The sequence below is a fragment of the Parasteatoda tepidariorum genome, chromosome 9, assembly GCF_043381705.1.
Source record: "Parasteatoda tepidariorum isolate YZ-2023 chromosome 9, CAS_Ptep_4.0, whole genome shotgun sequence".
In the NCBI taxonomy this organism is placed as follows: domain Eukaryota; kingdom Metazoa; phylum Arthropoda; class Arachnida; order Araneae; family Theridiidae; genus Parasteatoda; species Parasteatoda tepidariorum.
The window spans coordinates 13,175,567-13,197,676 of record NC_092212.1 but is presented as its reverse complement, the minus strand read 5'-3'; the positions used below and the strand labels follow the sequence as shown (position 1 = coordinate 13,197,676).

Sequence of the window (22,110 nt, the reverse complement as noted above, 5' to 3'; positions counted from 1 at the left end):
ATCAGTGTAAATATTGCTTTTTTTTTTAATCTTTTTAATCAGATTTCTTAAAATCGAACATGATGCTGTGAAGATAAGGAATTTTGTTTTCCATATCTACTATTTTAGTAAAATACAAATTATATAATGTCACAGCAAAAAAGTTTATAGTTTTAAATTAAACATATTGTAATTTTAATCTACATAGTAAAATATAGATGCTGTAAAAATTATTGCACAAATCACTTAAAATATGAAAATAATTTCACAGTATAAATGGCTGCTTGTACCCTGAAAAAGCGAAGAAATATCTTAACAAAACTATTTACTTTCTAGCTTATTTTCTAGAATAATAGTAAAATATACCTGCCTACCCAAACTTATTAAATATTAATAGTAATTAAAAAATTCTACAAGTTTCGGTAATAACAAATAATTTAATTTTAAACAAGCTAGAACGGTTTTTTTTTTATCGGCTTTTTCCAGGTTACAAACAGGCATGAATATTTTCAAAAACTAATTTTTATTTTCTCAAATAACGTAATTTTGGCGATAGTCTGCATTCCACAGCATTCGTTTTTTGAATATCGTGTCGACGATGTCGGTCGACATAGTACAACGTTTGTAAATGCAGAGAGATGTCGTTCGACGTTCCCCAACGTTTTTACAATATCGAACAATATTGTTTTGCAATATTGAATATACGTTATAAAAGGGGTCCATTTTTATATAGTACAATCTTTCGCTACGATATTGTACAACGTTCAAAGCTAAGTTTTTACGATATCGTTTTTGTGAATTGTGCTACTTGGGCAATATTGGAACTTTTCAAATTGTAATATTTAAAAATAACATAAAAAAAGATTTTTATCCCAGTTAAAATATTAAATTAAAACTCATTTCACGTTACTAATATTTTCATAATGTTATTGCAGTAAAAATCTAATCTCTAAATTTTAGTAGTTGAGTTATTGGCTTTTAAAAATGATGAAGGAAGTCATTAATTCGATATTTTGTTTTAAAGAATAGTAATTTCTTAACTGAATGTACAGCAAAGTGCAAACTTAATAAATAAATTTTTAGTAATGTTGTCAGACAAAAAATATCACCGTATTGATGAAATTCTTCATAGCTTTCCTACATTTTGTTAACATTTTCTTTTCAAGGCATTTTTTTTTCCGACGAGACTGTCAATAAAGTAGGAGCCAACAGATGACGCCACTAAACATTTTTTTCTATTAAATTTTGCCGTTCGGAAGTTGAAAACACTTTATCTTAGTTTAATTAATGAATATAAAAAATTTAGCGATTTAACTCTTGTTTATTTCAGTAAATAACATTTAATCAATATTTTTGTTGGGCATGCATAGATGCGTGATTAAGAATCGATAAGTAATAAGAAAGATGCACAAATTGAACTCGAGAGTGTTATAGACGAATGCCCTAGCGTTAAAAGCGAAAAAGACTTCAATAACGAATTATCACATTCTGTGAGCACAAAAATGTAACTGAATTCAGATTTCAGAATTTTTAAGATACTATTTTTTTTTTTTTTTTCATTTCAATCTTAAACTTTCTATCCACAGAATAGGAGAGGATGGAAATTAAAAAAGAAAAAAAAAGTTGCATTGTCCTCAAGAAAAATTACTCGATGTTTCAAAAGGTGTATAATAAATAAAACAAATCAAATATTAATTCGTTATAAAATGTAATGTAGAACTTGGAAATGTCACCTATTTTCTATGGAATATTAAAAAGAAAAAAAAATTCGTTCTACTATAAGGCGGACCTTTTAAAGAAATTCTTGAACCTGGCATTTTACCATTTATTTTTAAAAAATATCACAAAATGAAAATAGAAGATTACAAAATATATCATATGTATGTAACTGACATTGATTTAACTTCGGTAGATATAAAAATGCTGACATAAATTTTGCATATTTATCTCAAAATTTTTATAGATGTAAATTTATAAACAAAAATTTAACTATATACATAATAACGACAGGAATCGAACCTCGGAACTCCGGAGTGAGAGGGCAGCTTCATAGCCACAACACACCTCCCTCCACACTTGCCGCTTGATATTTAACATTAAAATTAGGAAATACTTAAAATCATTTGAGGCATATTTCGTAAAATTTTCATGTGTAAACTATTGTTGATGTGTTAATTTTTTCTAATTTCTCACTATCTCTGTTTTTTTTTCTTTGGCTCATTTCTTTTATTTTCTTTTTTATCACTTTTATTTCACAAAAGCAACAGGGGGAGGAGAATAAGATAGAAAATTTTATTTATATTACACCTTAAAATATAAATGCAAATAAATTGATGTAAAAATACCAAGTCTTTAAATAATTTCTTTTGCCTCGATCGATCATATTTGACAAACTCGCAAAAATATAAATTTTTTAATTTCAGATCTTAATATACTGTATACTTATAACTTATAATATATATAAGTTATAATTTATATTTATAATAAAACACTCAGTTTCTTTTGAAGGAAAACAAAATCAATACAAAATGTATTTTGCTTCAAATTTTTAGTATAAATAAAAGTTTAACTATATTCAAATATATGCGAGAAAAAAATATTGCAATAAGATTATTGTAAAGATTCTACATTATCTGAAAAATTTATATATCTAATTATAGAAATCCTAAAAGATCATACAAATGATCAAAATAGAGATCTTGGCTGTACGTTCAAATTGAAACAGTGACTGGACACCCTTAACCGTTATAATATTCGATAAAAAATACGGTAATATTTATCTCAGCTTAACAAGGAAAATGCTTACAGAGGCACAGTATGGAGCAGCGACAGGCTGTCACAGGAAACTGTGAAAAACATTGTCACTGATTTTTGAAGCAGCGAAAGTAGCCGTAAAATTTGTCACAGTGAAGTAGCTGTAATATTTGTCACAGTGAAAGTAGCTGTGATATTTGTCCCAGTGAAAGTAGCAGTGAAATTTGTCACAGTCACAGTAGCAGTGAAATTCGTCACAGTGACAGTAGTAGTGATTTTTTCACTGTGACAACTTTTTGGTTGGAGCAGTTACTGTGACAAGTCGAAGCTCCGTTACTTTTGACACATCTCCACCTTGAGCTAGAGATGTGCAAAAGTCACAGTTACTTCTCAGTCACTGTTACTTCTGCTACTGGAACTCAAAAGTAGCAGTGACTGTGATTATTTCAATATAAAATTAATCGATATTTTCTATCAATCAATACGATTAATTGCTATGATTTATCAAAGTTTGGTATAAATTAATCGATTAAATATTTTAATAAATAATCGATATATTTAGTTTTTAGTAAAATTAATGGATATCATCAATTTTTTATGTAATTAATTAAAATTATTAATCATTATACTTAGTAGTCATTTTTATGATAAGTAATGATTTTTAATAACTAATGTATGTAGTAGTATGATTTTTAATAACCAATATGGGAGCTTTTTTAATTCTTGTAATATTTTAAAATGACATAAGAAAAAGATTTTATCGCAGGTAAAATATTAAATTAAAACTCATTCCTCATTTCACGTTACTAATATTTTCATAATGTTATTACTGTAAAAATCTAATCTCTAAATTTTAGTAGTTGAGTTATTGACATTTAAAAATGGCGAATGATGACATTATTTCGATATTTTGTTTTAAAGAATACTAATTTTGAATTAAATGTACAGCAAAGTGCAAACTTAATAAGAAAATTTTTAGTAATGTTGTGAGACAAAAAATGTCCCCGTGTTGATAAAATTCTTCATAGCTTTTCTACAGTTTGTTAACTTTTTCTTTCAAGGTATTTTTTTTCCAACGAGACTGTGATACACAGTGTCACAGTGTGTGTCTGTGTGTCACAGTGAAAGTAGCAGTGAAATTTTTCACAACTGGTCGCGTCTGAAAAGGGGTGATGAAACAGACTTTATAATCAGGGATCGAAAATCAGAGGCCAAGTGATAACAATAATTTTTTTTTAATTCTTGGGCGTAGCTGAGGGTGATTAATCAGATTAGTGCTTTATTAGTATTTGATAGTAAAATTTTTTTGAAGTTTCTGAATGAATGAAGGCCGCAAAAAGAAATGACCACATTGAAGAACTTTTGGTTGTACAAAAATTTTATTCTTGGCACATTCTAGACTCAATTTTAAGGGCTCGAGGGGAGGAATTAGTGCCGACAATATTTTAAGTTACGAAATCAGACACATCTCTGAATTGACATAAATTTATGATGAATTAGGATTTTTTCCCCAAAAATGTAGAGGGCAGCCACAATCTGGAAAATAAGGCTCCCATAGTTTGGTCAAAATTTTGGACAAAATTATAAAATTCGTCTATTCAAAGATAGTTGAATATAAAAAATAACTTTTACTGAGTATTATTTTTTATTATCTTATTTAAAAATGGTAGAAATTTTTTTTTGAATTGTTAGGTATACAAATTTTTGGTATCATTTTAAAAAATATAATTTTACAAGGAAAAATATAATATTTGCGCGAAATAGATCTAATAGTTCTTGAGGAATTGAGTTTCAAATGGACGACNGTAAAATTTGTCACAGTGAAAGTAGCAGTGAAATTTGTCACAACTGGTCGCGTCTGAAAAGGGGTGATGAAACAAACTTTATAATCAGGGATCGAAAATCAGAGGCCAAGTGATAACAATCATTTTTTTTTAATTCTTTGCAGTAGTTGAGGGTGATTAATCATATTAGTGCTTTATTAGTATTTGATAATAAAAGTTTTTGAAGTTTCTGAATGAATGATTTGCTTTTTATGTACCCCATCGTTAATAGAAACGGGCTTTTCTATAATGAAAGTCTATATGTACAGGCCGCTAAAAGAAAGGACCACTTTGAAGAACTTTTGGTTGTACAAAAATTTTATCCTAGGCACATTCTAGACTCAATTTTAAGGGCTCGAGGGGAGGAATTAGTGCCGACAATATGTTAAGTTACGAAATCAGACACAAGAACTTACTTTCTCTGGATTGACATAAATTTATGATGAATTAGGATTTTTTCTACAAAAATGTAAAGGGCAGCCACCATCTGGAAAGTAAGGCTCCTATAGTTTGGTTAAAAGTTTGGACAAAATTATAAAATTCGTATATTCAAAGGTATAGTTCCATATAAAAAATAACTTTTACTGAGTATTATTTTTTATTATGTTATGTATTAATGGAATTAGAAAAAAATTTGAATTGTAAGGTATACAAATTTTGTATCGTTTTAAAGAATATAATTTTACAAGGAAAAATACAATATTTGCGCGAAATAGATCTAATAGTTCTTGAGGAATTGAGTTTCAAATGGACGACTTTCTACATACAAAAAATTGCATACCTTGCAACTCAATTTTTTCTATGCTATTATTAAATAAAAGAATAAGAACTAACAAATATTTACTAAAAGTTATTTTTTGAAGGAAACTATCTTTGAATAAAAGAATTGTGTCCAAAATTTTTTTCTATTCTCCCAAAATATTCACGAGATATGGCGAACTAGGCCATAAATAAAATTAACATTAATATAACAAATTTTGGACTGCTTTCCTGACCAAACTATGGGGACCGTATTTCTCGAATTGCGGATTCACCCTATATTTTGGGGGTAAAAAATCTAAATCTACCATAAGGGGCTATGTTTATTTAAAGAAAGTACTTTTTGTGTTTGATTTCGTCAGCTTCACTAATTAATTAGAATATTTGAAGTCTAACCTTCGAACCATTAAGATTGTGTCCTAGAATGTAGAGATCCGATCATTAAATCAAAAGTTGTTCAGTGTGGTATGTTTAGCCAAACGTGCATGAGAAGAAACAAAAGTGATTTGAAATATAAGATATAAAGTTGCCAACAAAAAATGGAAGGTGAGAAATACAACTAGAAAAATCTCAGTAGATAGAGTAAACTCACGGGTAAAAAGGATCCCAATTCTAAAAATTTCAAGCATGTTCTTTTAAATTGTGCCAAGAGTTTTGCCATCTGTCAAAAGACAGATGATTTACATAGAGCTAGTATAGAAATATTTGTATTATTTTGTCACCCATCAAAACAATAAAGATCTAGAACCAAAATAAAATGATTTGTGAAGTGTAATAAAAACATATTTTCCCCAAAATTTCAAACATCTGTTATTCACAATTTCAGTTTTCTTTAAAAAAAAAAAACATTGTTCTGAAATTTAACATAAAATAAAAATAATGAGACTATGATAAACTGATTTAGGTAAATAAAGGTTCAGTGCGTGTACCTTTGTTTAACACGTTGAATGCCACGCTAATTTTACATGGCTTGCTCGTTTGACCAAACGGTAAATAACTACAAACTAAATTTGCAAATTAAACAGACTTTGTTAGTTTTTTAAAGTGTTTAGCATGACTGATCTGAAGAAAGTGATGAATAATATAAGCCTACGAATTGTTTAGAAATAGTGGTGGTTATAAAATCTATTAAATTGAATTTATTACACCAAGAATTACAATTAATAAACTACCACTTGAAAATATTTATTCTCTATTCGGAGCAAGTTGGCATCTCTGTGTTTATAATAAAACTATTTTACGTGCTATATATTGCATTTATTTCATCAAACCATTTTAGTAACGATAATAATATAAAAATATTAAAAATTTACTCGAATTATGTGTTTCTAATAATCTTGGCCTCGCCGGTCACCGGTGGACCCCGTGGCGCTAAGAACAAACTCAGTGACGGTCACCGGTGTCCCCCATGGCATTCAACGTGTAATAAATTTCTCGACTCTACGAATTATTTCTTCCGATCAATATGAAGGAGAAACTATTAATTCACCGGAAAATAATCCATAATTTATTTAACTTAAAATTACGATAAGAAATTAAATGATAAACGTACCCAAAATACATTGATATTCCCATTAAATTGTTGCTTTCTCTAATATGTGTTTGTTTAAATTAATTATCTCTTTATTGTACATGTTTATAATTTATATAATGAATTAGTATAGCGTGTCTTGTCAACACCTCCTACATCAAAAAGCCTCCACACGGTCTTTTATAAGTAGTCGATTTTTAGAACTAGTAGACTGGTTTTTAAAAAGTGAACCAGTTGTGCGCATGAACCCAAAACCTTTTATAAAAGTAATTGAGAGAAATTTATCAAATATATATGAGAATTGAATCTGTAGTGGTTGACAAGTGAATAAGGCAAACCAATCATATTCATAAATAAAAAAAATTTTTAGTCATGTATTTGCTACCACTTTCTTATTTTAACTAGATTTTGTATTTAATGACTCGTTCGGAAAGTGGATATCTTACACAATGGTCTGATCGGACTACCTTTAAAAAAAACCGTGTGGAGGCTTTCAGTTACAGGAGGCGTTGGTCTTGTACAGTGATTGATTAAAATAATGTAAATACTTCTTTTATTAACACTATGTAAACAATGTGTTAGTAGCTGTTCGGTACAGCTTTAAAGATCATGATTAAAGCTTTAAGAAATGGTGTCCTTTTTAATCATGCAAAATATGCATAGGCCAAAATGAGTATAGGAGATTGAAAGATTTTTTCTTTTTAGTACCACTATAATTAAAAAAGCATTCTTGTATAAATATGTTGATCTTGTAAAGTGATTTAATTTATTATTGTATCCCTCATTAATATATTCATTATATATATGATTATTTCATTTTAGGTTTTCGTAAATCTATCCCACCCCTATCTTCCCTCATTGTACCAATCAAATTAGATGAAGGAGCAGATAGCTCTGAGGGCTACGTTCTCCGAATTGTTTAAATCTTAAGTGATTTAAAACTGCTAGTACTGAAACTAAAAAAAAAATTGTTCACTTTCTGTACTTTGGAATGCTTTAAAAGTTTAAAGCATTCCGAAAAAAAAAAAAAAAACGACATGCATTTTTTATTTGCGTATCGTACTTAAAATCAATAAAAACTTTAAAAATGTCAACTTTTTTTCAATTTTCTTTAGCTGGCTAAAACTACTTTTTAAAAAAACATGCTTTTGTTTGTTATGCTTTTTTGATGGATTAAATTACCTAAATAAATTAAATTCTGGAGAATTATTTGATTTACGTTCGCGTAACGCTTTAGAATAGAAAAACAAAACAGTAGTTTTCCAAATTTTTCTTAATTTTAACTATGTTCTCTTCGTTCACTATGTTAGACCAGAACAACCCAAAACTCATTACACGGAGCTGGTGCAACATTGAGTTCTCCTACACTCTACCCAACTAAACATTCAAATTTTTTTGAGGAGTATTTACATTATATTCCGGAAAGTAATGTCGTTTCGGCGCATTAAATATTCGTTAGTCTTAAAAAATAATTAATTTTTTTCATTCCATTTCGATTCATTTTACATCCGGCATTAAAAGGCTGTAGTTAACGAGGATGAAAACATTATTGATTAAAAATAAAATCTTGATAACAAATATCAAATGTACCGAAACGACCTTACTTCCTGGTCCCCCTAATATTTATGGCTGTGTACAAAGATGTTAAATGGAGTTTTTCTTGAATTACTGCATTGCTAAGTTTCCTTTTTGTATCTACTACACATGAAGTCTAAATTTTTGGAGAATCGAGGCTTAACCCCTTCACTTGTGCTCTCGAGATAATTCGAGCGGCTTTGTATTTTATGCTGATAAAAATTTTCACACTCGAATATAATCGAGAATTGAAAATGCGAAAGCTAAGAAGAAGAAAAAAATCGTTTTACTGATATTTATCATTTATATCGGATTGTAAGCTATAACATTTATTCAAGAATAAAATATACAGAGATGCATGGGTGAAAGCCCTTATATAGCAAGACGGAAAAGATTAAAAACTGGTACGAAAGACATTTTATTATAGCATTTTTTTCGAGAAAAATAAAATATCTGTAACTACCAAGATTTCTTTCATAATTGTGATGTATATATGAAACTGCTTCTTTTCCGAGATAAAATAGATATTGTAGAGTAGTTTAAAAAAAGAATGAGTAAACTCCTCCCGAAAACTAACTATAAATGAAATGGTTTTACTACCAGCCTTTTCTCTTTTCCGTCTCGCTTTCACCCCTGCAGAGATGCCAACTTGCTCCGGACAACAAATATATATTTTAAAGTGGTAGTTTATCAATTGTGTTTCTTGGTTTAATAAATTCAATTTAGTAGGTTCTTATCCACCACTATTTCTAAATAATTCGTAGGCTTATACAATTCACCACTTATAGTTTTTTTACTTCTTGCTATGCCTTTTAAAAAGCAAGTATTCAAATATTTGATTCGAAGCCTCTGTCGGTTAAAAAGAATACTTATCACGGGTGAAAGAAAACATTGAAATGTTTGAGAGAAGTTCCCGTTACCCTTTTTGGGACGGGCAAGTCATAAATGTATTCGTAGGGAATCAGAATAACAAAAAGTAAAAAACGGTAGCTTAAGTTTGAGCATAGCTATTTAGTTGGACATAGCTAATGGACATACATGCCTGCCAACTCTTCCGGATTTTCCGGAAGATTTTATTTTCATATTTAAAGTGGNGACTACTTATAAAAGACCGTGTGGAGGCTTTTTGATGTAGGAGGTGATGGTCATGTGCAGTGATTGATTAAAATAATGTAAACACTTCAATTTTAACACTATGTAAACAATCTTTTAGTAGCAAATGTTTTGGAAAATTTTACATGACAAAGCTGTTCGGTACTGTGGATTAAAGCTTTAAGAAATGGTGTTTTAATTTTGAAAAATGTGTATAGGCCGAAATGAGCATAGGAGATTGAAAGATTTTTTTCATTTTCTGTACCACTATAATTAAAAAATCATTCTAGTATAAATATGTTAATCTTGTAACGTGATGTGATTTAATATTGTATCCCTCATTAATGTATTCATGTATGATTATTTCATTTTACGTTTTCGTAAATATATCCCACCCCTTTCTTCCCTCATTGTATCAATCCAATTAGATGAAGGAGCAGATAGCTCTGAGGGCTACGTTCTCCGAATTATTGTTTAAATCTTTAATGATTTAAAATTGCTAGTATTGAAACTAAAAAAAAAAATTGTTCACTTTCTGTACTTTGGAATGCTTTAAAAGTTGCCTACTGTAATAAAAATAAAAATGGCATAAATTTTTTTAATATCTTTCATTCGCGTATCGTACTTAAAATCAATAAAAACTTTAAAAATTTCAACTTTTTCTCAATTTTTTTAAGTTGGCTAAAACTACTTTAACATTAGGTTTACGGACGCTTCTTATATAACTATCTCTACGAACACGCGTCAATTTGACGCATGGACGAATACATATAGCAGCACTTACAGAGAGATACCAACTTGCTCCGGACAGCAAATATATATTTTAAAGTGGTAGTTTATCAATTGTGATTCTTGGTTTAATAAATTAAATTTAGTAGATTTTTATCCACCACTATTTCTAAATAATTCGTAGGCTAATACAATTCATTACTTTGTCTTTGCAAAATTTACTTAGTAGTTATAGTTATTTATTGTTTTTTTAATTCTTTCAGCGTGTCTGGAGCAATTGGCATCTTTGCACTTAGAAAGCAATGAAATTATATACTATAAGAAAAAATATGAGGTATATACTTATGAAATATTCTAATATTTTATTTTTCAATACTTGAAATAAGCAACTGAAACCTTCAAAATGACACTCTGACATCAATTGACATTCTGCGTTTGTTCTTTCTATTATTGCTTATCGGCAACAGTTGTGTATCGCTTGTTTCATTTGAGATAGGTATACCACAAAGAGAATTACAATATTTCAACGCTTTTGATGAAAATAGACTTCAATATATATTTACCTCGATCAATGGATGAAAGTCATTACAAGAGATAAAATAAAAATGCAAACGGGTTTTGTAATTTTAAATTATAAAATTCGAAATGCGTTAAATTGACGCGTCCCGTAAACCTAGTGTTAAAAAAAACATGTTTTAGTTTGTTATGCTTTTTTTGATGGATTAAATTACCTAAATTAAATTCTGGAGAATTATTTAATTTACTTTCGAGTAACTCTTTAGAATAGGAAAGCAAAACAGTAGTTTTCCAAATTTTTCTTAATTTTCACTATGTATCGTTCATTATGTTAGATCAGAACAACCTAGAACGCATTACATGGATTACATCTAAAATTAAATGTTGCTCGCATATATCCAACTCTAACTTCATATTCAAATATTTGATTCGAAGTCTCTGCCTCAAGTATGAGGCTTCTTTCCACAACCTGTGAGTGATAAGGAAATTTTGACATATCTCTAATGCGTGCAGTCAGATCTCATGTGTGATTTAAGATTATCTTCACTTATGTGATGCAGCATCGGTGAAGGATACACAAGAATTCAAATTAATAATTTCAAAGTAATACCGAAGGTTAAATATTTAAGTTTTCTGATACGAAATTTCTAACAGTTGTTTTCCTTATGATGGTTTTGTTTCACTTTTAAGATATTTTTTATTCACAACCTGAACTTGGTTGACAGCAGTTAGCAGTCTGGAATGGGACAAAGGAACAGGTTCACCAAGTCTTCTGGACGATGCCCCTTGGTGACTGCATTTGAAATGTTCAACAGATATTGTTGGTTGGCAGGAGTTAGCTGCAAAAAGACCAAATTTATTACCGAGTATAAACTTTCAAGTTTTAGGTTACTTTGAAATGTCATTTCAAAGTAATTCATTGGAATTCTTAAGTGGCTTATTCCCTCAATGCTGCAAGACTTTAATGAAGATGGTATTAAATCATTCATCAATTTTGGCACCAGAGAAATACCAAAATCTTTCTCTGTTCCTTCCAGGCTATGGAAAAATACGTCAAACTTGTGACAGAGACTTCGAATAAAATAAGTGAACATGAAGTCAGAGAGGGATATATTCGAGCAGTTTTAAGTCTCGACCAGTTCCTTTTCATTTCTCCAAAAAATCAGACTTTAATTGTGTAGTAGATATAAAAAAAGGAGCCTTACAAACGCAGTACGTTAAAGAATCTAATGAAAGTAAATGATGAACATTTATTTTTTATAAACATCACTAGATGGCGGCACCAGTTGCTATAGTTAATAGTTCCTTAAAGTTTAAAACTCATTGAAATCAAAGTTATTGATTTACGATATTAATATTTTTTTCCTATAAAATGGGCTCTCTTTCCTCTCTTCTTTCATGCAAAAAGGTAAAAACTATTTTAATGACACGTAAATAACATAAAAAGCGAGTTTTGAACATTTTATTCCTAAACGGAATAATGAAAAACTTTTATTTCATCATTGTAATTAGCAGTATCATTAGGAAAAGGTCAGCTCATATAAATTTTATATACTTTATTAAAGTTGCCGTGCTGCTTCTTATTTTCTCCTCTTTGCTTATATAGCATTTTAAAGATTTCGACTTGCGAAAGATTAAACGTTTTTTGAAGTTTTAAGAAACCTTAGATACCGTTTTTATTTTTGTAACCAGGCCTTAGTTACCTTGTAAGAAAGGAACACATATCATTTGTCTCATAAATTATTTTAATAATTTCACAAATTTAATTTATTTTAAAATGGAGTTTCCCATTTTTATTTTGAAATAATAAATAACACAAATTCAATATTAATGCAAAATGTACACTATAAATATTTGAAAAGTTCTTCACAATTAAACAATGATTAACATTCAAATTGTACACATGCTCGCACAGAAACATTTATAAAAGTTTATAAAAATCGAAGTATTTGTCAATCTTTCTGTTTTTTTGTCTTTTACAATCATACACACAGCAAAAAATGCACATAACCATTTTAGAACATACAAGTGATATAAAAATTATACCATTTTTGAACTTTTAAGCATGCCATTCAAAAATGAAATAAAATTTTTCAAAACAAGAGTTATAAAGTATGTGCTTAAAGAATACTTATTATTCAGATCTCACGGTTATGGTTACAATGAAAATTTTTTTTAAAATTAACAAATTTAGAAAGAAAATTTAACATCGAAACGTGATATTCATAAGAAAAAATTGAAATGGCGCTGAAACTATTATTAGCAAGCAAAACGGTGGTAGGCAGTTATGAGAAAAAAGTATCGATCACGCGTTATCGTTCTAACTCTAATTTTTTCTTACATAATTTCGTGTCTGTAGGAAAAAAGTAGTGGTTTATTCTGTCACCATAACCATAATGGCTGGATAATAGTTTTTAACATTATTTGTTAACGTAAAACTTAAAATAGTTTTAACCATTTCCGGCGCAACAAATTTTTCAAGAAAATTTTAACTAGGCAGCATATTAGCACATGTGACTGTAGATCATGGATTCTAATTAAGCAAATATGCTTGAACTCAATTTTGATTTTTAAAAAAAAGTATTTTCTAAAAAGCGATGGAACCTTCGAAGCAAATAACTTTACATTTATAGTGATTTGCAATATTTTTGGAACAAGTGTTGCCAGATTGGACAAAACTTGCCACGGTAGGGGCTAATTAAAATTTATTTCGAACACTCAAACAATTTGCACGCCAGAGGGACAAAGTTGCTTTAGAATTTTTCAAAATTTTATTAGAATTTTGATTACAACTGCTTTTTTCAGCATGGTTTTGCCATCTTCTTCAGAATAGGAAAATTCATGAACAAAAACTGGTAAAAATTTTATTAGAGAGACGACGTAACCTCGTCAATAATATCATTTTGAATAGAATTGGATTTAGTTTTCTTCTTTGATGCCGTTAACCTTTTAGCAGACGATCTTGAAACGTGAGTTTTCAATGGAATATCAGCAGGATCTGGCTCTCGTTCAAATCCACATTCAATGCTGCCATCTATTGGCACAACTCCTAAGCAATTCGGACACTGTTCTAAAGAGGGTGTTGTGACAATGGATATTTTACGTTCCTTCGCGAGCTTTCGAAATTCTTGACTGACGCTAGACGACTCTTGAGTGTTGATTAAATTGTTTTCGAATTCACTGAGCATTAAGTATTTTTCTTCCTTGTTGCACGATGTAATACAGTCATCGATGTAGTCGTCGAATATATTTTCCATCATCACTTCTTCCGAAATGCAAGTCAGTTCTTGCCTGTGCAACAAGTCATTTGAGATTTTGTGCTTGGCTAAAATTCGTGCATTGGCGAGTTCTTGGAGTGTCACACGTCTATTGAAATAAGCTCTTCTGTCCATGCGTTCATTTTCTGTTGGCTCATAGTTAGAGCTCATAGTGTTACTTTTTTGACGTTTTACATTTCTTTTGTGAACATCTATGAAAAATAGGAGCATTCCTCCTACAAAAATACAAACAATCGCAAAGTAAAATCCAGCTCTATCTCCATTTTCGTGGTTAAAATAGCCTGAAATAAATAAAGAAAGCATGAGATTAGTTTGGTAATATTGTTATAATAAAATATAATTTAATGGGGTGTGATCCTATACAATGCCGATGTCATTTTTAATAAATATTTTTTCATAGTTCAAAATTTAATTTATGGAAAACCCCTTACTCAAAGCCTTCCTTCCAAATTAACAAGAACTATTAAGAAAATTACTAGAAACTTTTTAAATTTTCAAGATATTCGAATCGGACTTTTTTTAGTTACCAAATATGATTCAAAACAAATTTATGGAAAAAGAAATATTTAGATATTTTCTGCGCAAGCACAGTATAAAATGATTACTTTAAATACTCATATCAAGCGCAATTTTTAATGATTTTTTTAAAATTATATTTTTACTATTAATTAAAAACTGCTCGAAAAATTTTGTTTAATTCTAATGACTATTTCAGCTATTAAAATAAGAAAACAAAAGTTAAAAAAAAAATAGTTTTTTTTATAAAAATTTCTATATTATCTTGAATATTTAAGCTAGGTTTATGAAAATTTGTGCAGTTATTGCATATATCGTAAGTTACAAGCTTATTGTTTGGCATAAGGTGTTCAGAAACATTTTTTTTGCGTGCGTAATTTATTGTCGGTCCCTCACATTTTAAACTTTATTGATGAGAAATTGCGTGACTTAAACACTTCTAAAGTTTTAAAATAATTCTTTAAGTATTTCTTGAGAAATATGAAAAAAGGAGTTGGTATAGAAGTGTTTTCATTACTTTGTCCAACCCCTGTAATTTAAATGAATAGTTAGATGTAAGAGAATAAGTCTCGCGTTTCGTTCCTTTAGATAACAAATGTTGTAGATACTGTATATTAAAAGAATTAACTAGAGATTTAATTAAAATCGCAATGTGTAAACCACTTCGAACAGATAGCGAAATAAAAACAGAGCATCGGCATGACTTTCGTGTAAAAAATAAAATTTTCATGTACTAACACGCAATCCATAATGGGACGAAGGAATCACCTTAATTTTAATCCATTCATACAGTAACATAACATCACTAAACAAAATAAAAACTTTCAAATTACCTCATGAAAGTTACCTAATTATAGTTTAAAAGGAAAACATAAAATAGCACAGAAATGTTTCAAGAAACAATTAATAAATGAAGGAGAAAACTAAAAAAAATCAAGCAAATTTAAAATAAAAATTAGACTTTATATTTGTCTTAAATTTCTTTTCCTTTTATTGTTTTTTAGTATTTAACAATTATTTTCCCTCGCAGCTTGTATGCAAAAATAAGTTGTCATTTTTGTTGTAATTTAAGTTATTTTTTCTCAAAGCTCAGTTTAAATGCAAAAGTAAATTGTATTTTTTGCTGCAATTTATCAGTTGTTTTTCCTTGTTGCTTAGATTTATGCAGTAATCCAAATAATGTAAAAAGTAATTGTAAAGTTTGTCATAATTTAACAACTACTTTCCCTAGCAACACATAGCAGTATGTTGTAATTGAACAGTTATTTTCCCTTGTTGCATAGATTAATGAAGTAATGTGGATAATGCACAAAGCAATTTAAGAGTATGTTGTAATTTAACGGCTGATTTCCCTTATAGCACATATGTAAAAAGTAGGTCGTCATTTTTGTTGTAATTTAACATTTATATTCCCCTGAAAGCTTGGATTATGGCAAAAGTAAATTGCATTTTTTTTGTCGCAAATTAACAGTTATTTTCCTTCAAAGCAAAGTATTGTAGAATTACATTGTAATTTAAAAGCTATTTTCCCTTGTAGCACAACTTAATGTAAACGTTGGCTAACATTTTTGTTGAAACTTAAGTTATTTTCTCTTGAGGCACAAAGTAGTGTAAAATTATGTTGCAATTTAACAGTTATTTTCCTTTGTCGCACAAAATAACACAAGAGTTAGCTGTCGTTTTTATAAAAATTAAAAAGTTATTTCCTCTCATAGCACAAAGTAATGTAAAAGTAAGCTGTCATTTTTCATAACACAAAGTAATGTTTCTTCTCGTAGCACAAAGGAAGGTTAAAGTAAGCTGTCCTTTTTATTATAATTAAAAAGTTATTTTCTCTCATAACACAAAGTAATGTAAAAGTAAGCTGTCATTTTATGATATTTTAAAAGTTATTTTCTCAGGTTTTTAAAAGTAATGTAAAAGTAAGCTGTCATTTTATGATAATTAAAAAGTTGTTTCTTCTCGTAGCTGGAAGGTTAAAGTAAGCTGTCATTTTTATTATAATGAAAAAGTTATTCCCTCTCATAGCACAAAGTAATGTAAAGTAAGCTGTCATTTTATGATAACTTAAAAGTTATATTCTCTGGTAGCACAAAGTAATGTAAAAGTAAGCTGTCATTTTATGATAATTAAAAAGTTATTTCCTCTCATAACACAAAGTAATGTAATAGTAAGCTGTCATTTTTATGATAATTTATAAGTAATTTCCTCTCGTAGCGCAAAGAAAAGTAAAAGTAAGCTAGAATTTTTATTGTATTTTAACAGTTATTTTCTCTTGTGGCATGAAGTTGTGTAAAAGTAAGTAATAATTTTCTTTTATATTTACTCTCTGGGAAAAAAGTATTTTCCATGACAAGAGGGCATTTCTTTCTACAGAGAGAGCAGATCGAAGAAAAGCAGTAGCAATAAGGTAATGTAATTGGTAGAGGAATACACTTGAAGAACTTTCATAAGATCTCAAATAAAGTAAGCAGAATTTGTCGTCTGCTCTTCTTCCCACATGGGGATTCCCTATCTCAAAATGGTTCCTTTAATCGATTCTACTTGGCCGGGGAAAAAATGTTGAAAAGACTTTCAGAACTTCTCCAAATACGGAAAGGCATTTATTTTTTTTATTATTGTTCTTTGGATAAGTTTATATTTTGTAATATGACTGTGATTGATAAGTTGAAGTAAAGAATTAAGTAAGTTTAAATTTTTTCAGTTAAGTTCAGAGAGTAATATTAAGATTTTGGACAAAATGCATAATTTTTTTTTTTTTTAAATAGAAATGTTAACGTTTTTAAGTTACAAAAGAACAGTTTTAAATATATCTTTATTTTTGGATAAAGTTTGGAGGCACGGAATTTTTTCCACAGACCTTTGTTGAAGAAAATCTTTAGGAGAGACTATTAAAACCTCTGCCAGCGACCAGGCAAACATCTGCACCAAATGCGGAAAAGGATAAAATAAGGAAACGCAAAAAATATTAAATCAGAAAATTTAACAAAACACATAAGTAGATTAAAATATTTTCGAAATATTTGTGTGAGGCTCTTATTTAAAGAGCTCTTTTTGACAATACAACCTCATGTTGCTATCAGAGTGCACTAACGACGATGCTATTAATGATTTACTTCGAGAGTTGAAAGTTAAATTAGAAAAAAAATATATTTTAGAAAAAACAAGCAAACCTCTTCTCATATTTTAAAGCTAACTAATTATTGCGATATAAAAATTAGTGCAAACTTAAACAACAAAAAAACAAAATTGTTTATTCCTTAAAAATATTTTTATCATTCATAATTGGTAAATTTATTTTTACGCATAATTATATCAGTTGGGATCATTTTTATGGACGTTAAATTTAATTCGAAGATCCATCTTTTCATGACGCTAATAGAAGTGGCATTTAAGCAACAAGAAAATTACACAAACTAAAATTAAAGTCATCTGCGAAGAATCATGTACCTTCGATTTACAAATTTGAATTAGTGAATGGAGGTACAAAACCTCCATCAGTGACCATTTTACAGTGGAACGGAGAATTTCACTGTGTGATATATATATATATATATATATATATATATATATATATATATATATATATATATATATATATATATATATATATATATNAAAATTTCGGGTCACGCTGTTATATATATGTATATATATATATATATATATATAAAATTGAAAAAATAATTATTAAAACTCATTTGATAATTTAACAAATTCATTTGCTTCAAAAAATATGAAGGCGGAATACGACTTGTTCTGAGAGTTCAAACAATGGCGCCTATTCTCTGGACGCAGCAGGTGTCTTGATACCAGGCACAATAGACCTATCAATCAATATTAGCAGGATTCCAACAGATAAATTAATAGATAATGTTAACAGACTAACAGATGATGTAATAATGTTAATAAGATGATGTTAAAGCTAGCAAGATTTTCTTTTCTTTGATATAGCTTTCACATTTAAAGCTCTTCTTAGAGATATTTTTTTACAGATATATTTAACTTACAAAATCTGGAGTGTCTGCCAAAAATCTATTAAATAATTATTATATTTTTTTCTAATATTAAATTTTTCCAAGACAAGACATAACTTTTTCTAGTTTTCTCTGTTAACTGATTAAGGCCTAGTTACATTTTGCACCCCCGCGTCACAGGTCTGGGGGTTTTATCCTAAGTCCTAGCAAGGTTGACTGCGTATTTCATCCCTTCAGTGAGTCGATGAAAGAGTACGAAGCATGCTTGCAAACTAAACACTGCAGTTCCCATATTCGGCTGACCACCCAACCCTAACATTTGCTCCTGCACCCCAGAGCCCAAGTTCAAGGGAACTGGGATGGAAATAGTAGGCCTTGACTCTCACTGGGCTGTAGCATCATTGAGTTTAGTGTCAACTGAACATGAATACAGACAACTAAAATTAGTTAATTATTGTTTGCTTGCTTATTAAAAGTAACGATAGATTAAATACTGGTATAAAAAATAAGCAACCGATAGATTAATGACTTGTTCCAACTGATCACTCTTCATAGGGTAAAGTGAAAAAAAATAGCTTTTCCATTAGAATATTCTTAAATAAGTATGTATCCAAATTAGGTGATGCAGCATTTAAAAGGAAGATGAACGTTCCAAATTTTCACAAAAAATACCAGATGTATTTAAATTAATAAATGGTAGCATTTTTTAAGTATAATTTATAAAAACTATTTACACTAGGATATATATTGGACATAATGTCATTTTATATAGATGTTTTTCAGACATAGAAGATTTAAGTTGGGAAGTTTTTTTGGGGGTAGAAACTTCAAACTCATTTCCTTCAAAGCGTTACAGTTTTTTTTTCTTTCCAGAACTTGAAATGTGGGCAATGTGAAATTGCTTTGAAACAACCCATTCTCATTCGTATATTGATTTTACCATTTGCATTTCATTTGTGTGATTCCTTCATATCTGAAAAACTCATTCAATGAGTTCTTTTAGTTTTTTCCGTTTGGATCGTCGTAAGATGTATCGATTTCAGCATTTTGTTAGAGAATCTAAAATACTTTTCGTATACCTTACTTTCCTTACGATATATCCGTACTTTCAGAAAACATTTTTCTTACTGTTAGCAAAATAAATTTTATAAGTAATTTTTATAAATGATCATTATAAATAATTGTCATAAACTATCCTAAAAATAAGAATTTAATGAATTTTTTTCAAAAATAAGAACTTAATGAACTTTTACAAAAATAAGAATTTAATGATTTTTTTTTATCGCCATATGAATAACTTTAACAAACACATTAGAGGTCAGATTTGCTTGTGGCGTGGGTTCTTGAGTTCCGAAGAAAGATTTATAAAAATTCTATTTGTTTGAAAAATGTCTGCTTCAGATGACCACTGGAAAAAATTTCGCATAAATATGAAATATTCATGGATATAATATAACACGATGTTAATATCTTCATAGAATTCAACAAAGAATTAAAAAAAGTTAATTAATGATTTTTTTCAACCATATGGTAGTCATATGGTTGTCAGTAGTATTTTCTAATAAAAAATTATTCTTAACTATAGCCTACCTAGGAAGAGAGTTAAAGATCTGGTACTTTAAAATAGCCTAATCATGTAATTGTAATTTTAAATTGTTTAAATAATAAACATCGCAAAAAGAGAAAAAAAGAAGAGAAAAGAAAATCCAGGTTAAAAAAAATGGCTAGCTGAATTCCTTAATTATTTATTTGTTGTTAAATATGATTAAAAACTTTAATGTTGCAGCTATGTTACATTGTTGAATTAACTAAATTTGAGTTAAATGCGAAAGAAAAATAATTTGCCCACATTCTGCATCTGAAATAATCTGCCTTTGCATTGCAGTTAGATGAAAATATAAGCACAATCAAAATAGAACAAAAGTATTTAAAACATTCGAAGCACTCCGATATCAAGAGAGTAAAATTTATAATATTGGCAGAAATGAAACGAAAAAATTCTTTTTTTGTGCACCAGGTTTTGTTATTCATTTGTAAACCAGTCTCTTTGAAATCAATTTAAGAAAATTTTAGATTTTTGTAAATATTTTTACTGTTGATTATTTAGGTTCGATTAACAACAATAAACGTGTTTAATATTAAATATAAAATAAAATGATTCAATATATATTCAAAACATAGACAGGGCCAAAAGAGCTATCACAAGATTTAATTCGCCATGTCGCCATTGACATATTTTAATTAATACCAAACTCAATTCCATCATAGAGGCGAGAAATTACTTTGATTAGACAAGGTCTCGATGTTTCCTCTGGGCAACCTTAAGCGTCGTCCGTTGCATAGCAACGATACTAGCTGTGACTAGAATACTTGAACTGTTTTTCTAGAGTTACTATTTCTGGATGACTCAATAAATAACAATACCTTATATAGTTAGACTAACGGATTTTCTGTCTGACTTGAACGAGGTCATTTATTGAAGATTTACTTGCTATTTAGAGTATCTTGTTAGTTACGTACTTTTTTTTTGTATTTCATGCATACCAATAAAATACTACGCAATTTATATATAGTTTAAGAAAATATTATTTCTAGTAGCTATACTGGTAATAATGCCCGTCTGTCTAAAGCCCGTTAGACTTAATTTTTACAATTAACCTGGTAGCCACTTTTATGCATTCAAACTTGAATACTGTTATGATAAATTTGACTTAAAATGATTTTGACTACCGTTACTTCTTAATAATTTTAACGTGTACTGCGCAAAAAATAAACGGACCTTTAACTTTTGATCTAACGATTGGATCTTCACTTTCTAGGACTCAATCCAAATGGTTCGAAGAGGCAACCTAAAATATGCTAATTAATTGGTGTAGACAATATTTTAAGTTGCAAAATCAGGCACAAAAACGCATTTTCTCCAAATAAACATACCCTTTTTTAAAAGGATTCATATTTCTGATCCGATAAACGCAGGGGGTAGCAGCAGTGTGGGAAATATGATCACAATAAATTGGTTAGGAGAGTGATACAAAGTTTGGACCCCTTAATATTAATTTCATTTTTTGCGTATTTCGCCTTATCTCAAGAACTTTTAAAAGCGAATTGAGAAATTTTTGTATACAATTATAAAATTAGTTTCTCCAAAGTTAATTACCCGCCCAAAAAAATTTTTATGGAACATTTATTACTTTGTTTAGTAATAGCCGAAAATAATTATAAATTTTAAAGTAAACAATCTTTTACATCCTTTCAAAGAATGTAATTTTACATAGCAAAAAACAAAATTTGAGCGAAATCGGATTTAAAATTGGATTTTTTAAAAAGTCATATTTTTAGTGTAACAGTTACAGGGCAATTTGTAATGCCTTTAGATAATTAGAAAAGTCTTCAGTATTTTTTAATAAGACCATAAAGCTTTAGGTTATGCAGGATGATTCTAAAAAGATGGGAAAAATTTCAGGAAGTGATAGTACACACCCAGACAAACAATTTTTATCAAAGAATGAATGGTCGAAAACAAAACGCAAAGGTACTGGCGCATTTGGAAAGTTTTTTCATGCAACACAATTAAAGATGAC

The 22,110-nt window shown here is 29.0% G+C and overlaps 1 protein-coding gene across 1 annotated transcript in view; it reads right to left on the bottom strand.

Moving 5' to 3' along the window:
* Positions 1-12,482: 12,482 nt before the first annotated feature.
* The window catches only part of LOC107444752 (monocarboxylate transporter 10), a 211,794-nt gene continuing 202,166 nt past the window's right edge, over positions 12,483-22,110 (bottom strand). Inside the window, exon 5 of the mRNA XM_071184754.1 lies at positions 12,483-14,317. Coding sequence (XP_071040855.1) covers positions 13,626-14,317 — 692 coding nt within the window. The 3' untranslated portion in view covers positions 12,483-13,625. The remainder of the gene's footprint in view (positions 14,318-22,110) is intronic.